This window comes from Quercus robur, chromosome 3, assembly GCF_932294415.1.
Source record: "Quercus robur chromosome 3, dhQueRobu3.1, whole genome shotgun sequence".
Lineage (NCBI taxonomy): Eukaryota > Viridiplantae > Streptophyta > Magnoliopsida > Fagales > Fagaceae > Quercus > Quercus robur.
Window position 1 is genome coordinate 23,198,272 of NC_065536.1, and position 9,758 is coordinate 23,208,029.

The following is a 9,758-nucleotide window of genomic DNA, read 5'->3' on the forward strand; positions in this document are numbered from 1 at the left end:
GACTTTAGTTTTTCAATTAAATGCATTACTAATCAGGTTTTTTTTTTTTTTTTTTTTGGGGGGGGGGGGGGGGGGGGTGGGGGTGGGTATATTTTAGTGTGTTAACTAATGAGTTTATTGTACCTATGGTAGGCGGTACCTGATGGCTTGAAAACACATAAATCAAATCCAAACCATTGTGCCACTAAATGTATTTGATGGTTGAAGAGCATATACTTGAAATTTTTATTTTTATATTTTAGAAGGTACGAGTAAATGGTAAATTTGTGACTAAAATTTTATCCAATTAATTTACACAAAAGGAGGAAAACTACTAACATGGCCTTCTGGTGCACTCAATAATTTCTCACTTGTGATATTTGCAACTTATCTTTTTTTATTGGAAAAAAAAAATCTCTAATCAAATTTAGCCACGAATTAGAAAGAGGCCAACACAAAAAATAAATAAAAAATAAAAACTTTTCTATATAAGTACACATTATAAATTAAACAAAAAACTGTGTGGAGCACGGATCAATAACTAAAATATATACAAAGAGAAAACCTTGTGCCTTTTTTTTTTTTGTGCCTTATAAAAACATTCATGTCCTTTGTCCACTAATCATCTTGTGATCCGAAAGATGGTAATTGAAAGTTTGAAACTGCATACCTTTATTGCAATGAGTTCACTATGGATCAAATCTTCAATGAGATACATAAGATATATCAAATGTTCGACTTTATTGAAACGAATGCATCATTCATGAAGGGATCCATAAGAAAGTTAAGATCCTGAAGTTTCTATGGGTTGCATAAAGGAGTTAATTCATTGGGATTATACTATTATGGTGCTTAGATACAATGTTTTGTTCTAAATTATAAAACTCTTTTTATAGTGGATTGTTTTAGTTGGGATAAGTTATTCTCGTAGTGATTTTTCCTTTGGAGACTTCTCTATCAATTCATCAAATTCAGTGTTTATTGCTTATGATTTTGTGTTTTGCTGGTTGTGGTTAATAATTTTATATTATGGATAACTTAACTGAGTTAAATTGATAATTTACCTGTATATTTAACAAATGGACAAAATCATAATGGAATGATACCACCTAGTGTAATTTTAAGCAGTGTTACACAATAACTTGTTATATATAACAAATGGACAAAATCAGAATTGAGTTATATACATATATATTATGAAACACTCATAATCTCTCTCTCTTACAGTATACGTAGACCTATGTGTTTGGATCCCACGTGTTGTAAGAATATGATCCAATGAGATACCCTCTCCTCAATCAGATCTAACATATAAATGAATATATTCTTATTAGTAACCACTTAAAAAATATATAAATTTTGACAATTAGAATTTGATATATCAAGCATCTTTAATGTGCTAAAGGTAATTTTGTAAAGAAATTATTTAGAACTCGTCAGTTTTAAAAGGTTTTTAACTGCATGAATGATTATCTAAGATCATAGGGTTGCAAACAACTAATCATCATTCATTTAGCAGCAATGGAACCGGGGCTTACAACGTAAATGTATTTCTAGAAAATATAATATTGTAAAACAAGATACACCATTTTTTTTTTCTCATTGATTAAAAAGTGAGAACTCTGTAGCTGACTAGTTTATGAAAGAATATTACAACAAAACTCTAGGACAAAAAGGCATTCTAAATTGACAAAACTTTCAGCAGAATTTTACAAATCATGCGATGGGCAATACATGTAAAATAAATTACAATTAGGAGACACTGCTAATTGTTTACATCTTTTATAGTCAATAATCAACTAAAGAAACATAAGCTCCTACTTCGTGTAGTGTCACGATCTTCGCGGCCTTTCAAAAATGATCTAATTGCAAGGTGCTCTGAAGCATAAGTCATGAAAGAAGCCAAAACAAGTCCTCCCACAAACATCAAACCTAACCTGTTAAAAAGATCACAAAAGTCTTTTTTAATTACTCTGCTTTCATTCTTTTTTTTCCTGGGTTTTCAGTGGGAGTTGGCTTATTGGCATGTCGAACAAGAACAAATTGAACATACCACAACAATTTCAAGGCAAAACTTACAACAATCATATCTGTACACAATTTTTGTTTTTCTTTTGTGTTTCCTAGGGATTATAATTCATTGGCAGTAATCATGTATAAGTCCTCCAGGATGAATAGAGAGAATGTAACTGAGATAACCTAACTGACCCTCTATTTCTCAAGAAAAAAAAAGACCGGGGGGGGGGGGGGGGGGGGGGGTTGGGGGGGCCGTGGGGGAAGAAATTTGGATAATACAATAAATACTACATATAATTAGAAGAAAGGACCGAGTGCCCAATGATTGTGGAAGTATCCTAGAGTCAAAAGTAATTATTGATAAACGAATTATGCATGACTATTATAGGGGAAAACAATGATGTGCAGAAGGTAACCGATTACATGTCTGCATCAAGCAAGAGAACAGAATTATATGATAAAAATTGGAAGTCATAGAGGGCCAATAGTGTCTGACATATAAACATAGTATAACCTTAACTCAAACAATTGGAGTCATCTCTTTGGATTATTCTATGCCACTTGACTATCTAAGGGCATGTCCTAATTTACCTCTCTAATATCCATGCTTTTCCTTGTGAGTATTACCCACATCATTTTTGACCACCAACAATGCTACAGACAACTTTTTTTCACAATTTATTGAGTTGATAGATTGTGAATAATACAGACATGTCACTTTCACATAGACCACCACTAACATCACTTTTATGGCACACCAATCACAAATTACTACCTCAGCAGTTGTGAAATTGTTTGAGCCCTTAGGCTTAATTATTTTGGCCACCCTTCTACCAAAATGTTACCGCATATCCATTTTAACGTCATCATCTCTACTACAATCATTTTATGGATAGAAGCATAATACAACCATTGAGTAAATTCAATATTTTTCTATTTCTTTTTACTTACGTTTAACCCCCATCAAAGTTATATTTAAATGATTTTTTCCCAATTTCCAATGTTTTCAACAAAATAAAATAAAAATAAATAAAAAATAAAACGTAAAAAAAAATAAAGCAAGTAAAGATGTCAATATATAGCACTATGCTCATGCAAATTACCTTGCAAATAGAGCAGTGATCCCTAAAACGCATGGCAAAGATGGGGCTGCAACAGCCAAAAATGCCATCCCTAACCCATAACAACATGTCACAACATCGCAAGACAATCCTTGCCGCTGATGACCTGAAATACATACAAGTATCAACCAATTTAAAGAACAACAGTAACTAATTGGCAGAAGTCACATAAAACAATGCATCTTAAAAATACAAGTACTCAGATGCAACAAACCTTTTCCAGAATCATCATCATAAGATTCAGGATTAGAGGAAAAAGATCCTGCTTGCAAAGCCGTTGTCTTTCCCCATAAATAAACCAGATACAGATAACCTCCAAAAAAGAGAATGAACAATGTGAATGTCCACTCATACATCAAGAGCAAGCCAGTCCATGGCTTCACTTGCCGAGGCACAATTACTAGAGCGAGTACAAGGGACACCGCAACAGCCATAAAACAGATGACGACAGATATTCCACCCAAATAAATAGGCACCTTGGACTGTGCGCCATTAGATAACTGTTTAAGATCACAACAAATTGTTTTAACACAAAATTATGGGACAATTATTTGTCAAATGCCAGTGTATGACCACACACTGCCACAGAATTTGATAGGTCAATAGTACAACAACAGCATACCATATAAGAATAAAAGCTTATAAAATATAAGTGATCCTGTAAAACCAACTTAAAAGAATGGGAAAAGAGAACTAACCTGATGGTTGGAATTAATGGTAGCTGAAGTAGAAACACCACTATAAGTCAGTGATCCACTCGATCTAATTTTGTAGTACAGGTGTCTGATATGATCACATAATGAACTTCTACAAAATGATCCAAAGTGCTCCCGTGTCTGCAAAAATTAAATACGTGTTCACATCCAAACAAAAACAAGCTTAATGCTCGGGGAGGGGAAAAAGTAGGGGGGTTAAAAAAACACTGTTAACTGCTGACCTGAAGAAAAGACCGATAGTAACAAAAGACTAAAGCACAAAATGGAAGTAGAAAAAGAAATTTGACAAGAAGATCATCATTAGGATTTCTGCCCCCACCAGTTCCAGGGAGGGATTCTGCAAGCTGTTCCCTAACATTCTGCAGCATAAGAAAACCAAATATAGAATATAAAAAGGCATAAATTCATTGGCTTAATCCTCTTCCACTACATAAAACAACAAACTAAACCATAATATCAAGCCATCTTGAACAGTGCATAAGCAATGCTATCTCTTTTCCACCCCATAAACCCCCCTTCTTGCTCTCTCTCTCACCCCCTTCTCTCTCTTTTCTAATCCTCTTATAAAAGTAAAAGGAAAAAGAAGTGTCACGCGAGGAAATGAATAAATAATATCAGAAAATTCCCACAAAGATAATTGGGTAAAAGAATTTGAATGCACCTGCCAGACATCAACAGGTTTCAGAAGCCAAGATGTCCACCAATCCCAAGGTTTAAGGGGGCCAAGTGTATAGTGAATAACACGGAGCTCACTCTCATCCACCATCCACTGCATATAACATTCAAAAAAATATTTGACAACTTGATTGGGTAGCTAAACGCACATCAAAAGTATATTTAAAAAGCAGTCATTTTACATGAGTCATCATTCCAACAGTCCACAAACTTATATGGAAAACCTTTTTCAACTATAATCTGAGTATTGAAAGTTCCATCTCCAATATAAACAGAGGTCATTAGTTAGTCACAAGCATGCAAATTGAATTTTGCACTTTCAGTGTTTAAGTATGACTACATTCTTTTCATAAATGGAGCTAGGACAAAAATGGTTCCCAGACATTATTACAACCGATCTAATCCATGAAATTGCTTTACACATATAAAGGAATAAGCAAGAACACTTGAAATTGTAATGCATATAACTCTGAGTTTAAAGGGATCATTTGTGTCACTGTAACCCTAACTTGCAGAAGGTGGAGAAAGCTCAAGGAACAAAAGAAAGGAAGAGGAGAGAATTCAGTAATAATGTACTTATCAAAAAAAAAAAAAAAGAAGGTAAGAACAGGTCATCACCTTGATCCACCAACACCATCCTCAAAAGAAAGGAAGAAGAGGAGGAGAATTCAGTGATAATGCATTTACCAAAAAAAAAAAAAAAGCAAGAACAAGTAATCACCTTGATCCCCCAACACCAACACCTCTCTTTCTCTCTCTCAGACACACACACACACCCCATACGTTCCCAACAAAAAGATTGCCTTCCATTTTAAACAGTTAAATAACATATTCCCAAAAAAAAAAATCCTTCCATTTAAGACATAACTCTCTTACAAATTGCAATGCTAGTAATAATCTCTACCATCTAATTCTTCAAATACAATTGCAACAATTGAAAAGCCTTTTCTGTATAAAAACCATCATCATTCGATAAGGCATAAGCATCGGAGACAATTATCAGAAAACAGAAAGAGGATACTTTGTAATTTATCTATGAAAATGGAACATTAATAACCTAGAATGCCACTCCCAACAAAAATGAAGTTATTCTTCTTTTCTTTTCTTCCCTCCTTTTGACAAGTGACCACACAGCATAAGTTGTCATGTTTAAATTTTTACTAAGCTTCTGTTTATAACTCAGTTGGACTGATGGCTGTGGAGTGGTTAAATAGGATTCGTCTGTGCTTGGGGATACGTTACTTATGAGACCCTTTAAATTGAACATTCATTCCACTAATCTTCGGCTGTCTGGGACTTGCAATATCTAAACAAATAAACAGTAAAATAACGATAGACTGTAAAAAATAGACTGATCCAATCTAATTAAGATCATAAAAAGCAAAATTTTAATGTGAATTAGAAAGGTTCATGCTTGGGCAAGTTTATTGAAAGGTGGTTAAGATACTGTAAACACTCAAAACCTACAACCAGAAAAATACATTTTTGCTTGACAGAGGTGCTTGACTAAGTAATAAATTATCATTCAGATGATGCAATTATCTTCAATTGTCTCTTCCTCTCTTCAACATAAAATATTGGATAATGACCAAAAAAAGACTGATTTACTTTTTTTGTTTCTTTTGGAAATTCATAATTTTCAACAACACAGGGCCCCCTACAATTACTAAATTAGTGGTTAACTAAATAGACTTAAGTATAACAAGAGTAAAATCGCCTTGTTGACTATTATCATTTAACTTTACTAATCAAAAAAAAAAAAAAAAAGCCTTGTGTTAGAACAAAAGGATCTTATGATATATCTTATAATCTTAAGTGATTTTTCAAAGATTATTATTATGCTTTACTAGTAATACATATCAAACACCAAACTGAAAATAAACATATACTTCGATGTATGCCGATTACATTCAACACTAGCCCACTAGTGTGCAATATGGAAATTCCTTAGATACCCATACATCATAGTCAGTACCTTGTTAGCGAGCATGTAAAGACCAACATCTGCATTATATAGAGTAGATAGCCGCTGCATTTCAGGAACTGATCTAGAATCTATCGGTAAATTTGGCTCAAAAACATGTGCATTGGGAAATCCAGTGTAATATGAGTTCAGAAAACCCTGGTCTCCTGTTAAAATGAAAGAACAAGATAGAGAGAGAGAGTAGAAGATATGATTGATAAGCCAGTAAAACTTTTTATAAAATTTATGCAAACACAAAAAAAGGTAACATAATTCCAATTTTTACAAGCAAGAACCACCTAAAGTCATGTTAAATAAGAATTTAAAAGCTTCGGGGGATATTTGAGTATTTTAATTGGAGCCCAATACTATAGTTGAATTCATATGTAATGGAACTCATATATCAAAGAGACTACCTAGTTCATATATGGCTATTTTGTGTTGATAATGAAGTTGAACTACATTTATTAGGCCAAGTAATGAATTAGACCTGGAAGCTCAAATGTGTTTGCCATAAATTTCAAAGAAATCACATATAAGATTTAATGCTGCAATTTGGTTTATTAATAAACGAGACAACAATTTAAAATGATTTTCTGGATTAAGTAAACATAGAGATCTAAAGCAATAGAAGGTTATCTACAGCAATTGGTTTATCAATAAATGAGACAAGATAAAGTGATTCTCTAGATTAAGAAAACATAGAGATCTAAAGCAATATAAGGTTATCTACAGCAATTGTTTTATCAATAAATGAGACGAGAGAATGACTTTCTCAATGAAGTAAACAAAACGATGTAAAGCAAAAATACACAATTGATAAAGAAAATATAGACAGTTAACAAAGAAATTTTACCTCCAGTATAAGAAAAAGTAGTTTTCACTTTGCTCATCATGTCACTGAATAAAGTTTCAGATGGTTCCACTACCATGACTCCAGAATTCAGCCTCTCAGAATGCTTCAAATTAGCACAAAATTTTCCACATTTGAAAAGATCCTCAATATTTTTTACCACAATGGTGTCCGCATCCAAGTATACAACTGCATAATATTTGTAAAGATCCTAAATACTTTTGACCACAATAATGTCTGTACTAGGAATAAAACAACTACAGAAAAACATAACAGATGAATCATGAGAGAAAAGGAGAAATAAACTGATATCTTATACTGATGGAACTCAATAAGCTCAGTTTCATGGCTGAGAAAGAGTGAAGAAACAAAGAACAGATCTACATCTTAGATTAATCACCAAATAGGACATTAGTTAAAAAAACCCACTCAATCAAGACTGAAAGATTACAGTGCTAATTTGAGCTTTTTCAAAGATTTGTGTATAAATCCTGTGTACAGAGGTTTCCCCACAATTCTGATGAAAAACAAATTAGCTAAGTTGAGCTTTTCAATCATGCCAATACAGAAACTAAAAATATCAAACCTAATCCTTCAAATTACAAATATGTATTATAAGTAAGAAGAAAAGTTCGATTTCAAAATACAAATATTCACAGATTAAAATAACCAAAGTGACATAATACTTGCTGGCAACAATTTCCACCTATTACAAACATCTTCTTTTCCCATAGATAATATACAAAAACCACTTGCCATCATTAAACTTTTACCTTTCTTGTACTTAGTCAAGTTAAAAACTTTAAGCTTTGTGTAGACACCCCAAAACCTCTTTGGACGCACTTGATTAGGATTCGCCAATAAACTAATCTTCTCCACTAACCACCCATCAGCCTGCACAATTATTCACCAAAACCACCACAACCAAAAAAGCAGAAGTAAGAAAGTAACCAATATCTTAGTCTTAACTAACCAAGATGTGCAAAAGCATATAAAGTTAGTTTCATTTTTATTGCCAACAATTAAAATAACCAATTGTATAATAAACTAGGAAACACAAACACTTCATTTGGGGTGCTGTACCCGTATCATACTAGTGTCGTACCCACCGAGTCTTGTTATAATTTTGCAGAAATTGCTTGTGTCGCTGTGTCATACCTGTGTCCGTGCTTCCTAGATAATAAATCATATTGAAATGCAAAGAGCCTTGTAGCTCAGTAGCTGTCCTTTATAAGAACAGTGTTCGAATCCCACTTCCTACATTGTTTTAACTATCAAATTATAAAATAAAGATTTTTTTTTTTTTTTTAGCACAAAACCCGCCCAAAAAAATTAATTTTTTTATTATTATTTTATTTCAGTTTCATCTAGCTAAACTTCCATAGCAACCATGCGTAGCATGACAATTATTCAACATAAAATAAACCAAAAATAGAGTCAACTAAACATAATTAATAACCATAATTAGTAAACTTTCCCTCTTTAGCAAAAATCTACACATCATAAAACGTAAGATTGCCTAAATATCCATTTCCTTCCTCATATTTCTCACTAACCAAACAGAACCTTAGAAAAAAAAAAAACAAAGTTAACAAATAAAACACACATACAGAGATGTAATTTACTAAATTAAGCATTGAGAGCTGGAATTTCTCGGCAGACAAACAGAGGAGGTTACCTCGAGAAGCTTCTGAGCGAATTCAGAAACACCATCGGAGATGAGAGCCACCATGTCCTTCCTTGATCCAGTGTCCCTAATCGACTTGCCGAGAACCCTAACCCCCAACAGGAACTCATCTCCGTACAACAGCGTCACGTAGGCTTCGTCGGATGATCCTAACGACGGCTTCGATTGAATCGAAATCAGAACTAGCACGAAGAATACCACAGCCAAAAGATTTGGTAATCTTTTCATTATAAAATTCGATTTTGAGGAGGACGGAGGATCAGATATAGTTCTCGAGAAAGTGGAGGGGATTTTCTCGAGAAAGTAATGGTAGAGGCTTTTCAGAGTTTGAACTTTATCATAGTTGGAAAAGTTTGAAAGCGCTTCGAGGTTGAATTTTCATTTTTTATTTTTTGGGTGAAAGCTTTGAATTTTCTTAATTGCTTTTGTGCTTTTGGTCTTTGACGTCTCTGACCATCTCACGGTAATGGGATAGATTAAGTTTATAATATTTTTACAATATTTTTACATTAAATTATAAGTGATTAGTTGTTATTGGTTCAAATTTGAAACTAATACTAAAATTATTTTTTTGTCTAACAATAATAATCTGCCACTTAAAATTTGTTGTAAAAATATTATAAATATATCATTTCTCCTCGACAAATAGTTAGTTGTCTTGTTGTAAAATATTTTTATTTTGTTTGAGTTTGTGATTTTAGGAAACGGGTTGTGTCTCCCGTGTCATACAGACGACACATGCTCGCAT

At 33.1% G+C, this 9,758-nt stretch overlaps 1 protein-coding gene across 1 annotated transcript; it reads right to left on the reverse strand.

Annotated features, from left to right (window-relative positions):
- Nucleotides 1-1,547: 1,547 nt before the first annotated feature.
- Nucleotides 1,548-9,467, reverse strand: LOC126717523 (inositol phosphorylceramide glucuronosyltransferase 1). The gene is made up of 10 exons (XM_050419288.1): nucleotides 9,002-9,467; nucleotides 8,097-8,217; nucleotides 7,327-7,512; nucleotides 6,483-6,637; nucleotides 4,494-4,601; nucleotides 4,054-4,191; nucleotides 3,815-3,952; nucleotides 3,331-3,616; nucleotides 3,099-3,222; nucleotides 1,548-1,916 (listed from the first exon to the last, which is right to left on the reverse strand). The coding sequence occupies exons 1-10, from the start codon at nucleotides 9,236-9,238 to the stop codon at nucleotides 1,775-1,777; spliced, it is 1,635 nt and encodes a 544-aa protein (XP_050275245.1). The 5' UTR covers nucleotides 9,239-9,467; the 3' UTR covers nucleotides 1,548-1,774.
- Nucleotides 9,468-9,758: the final 291 nt, after the last annotated feature.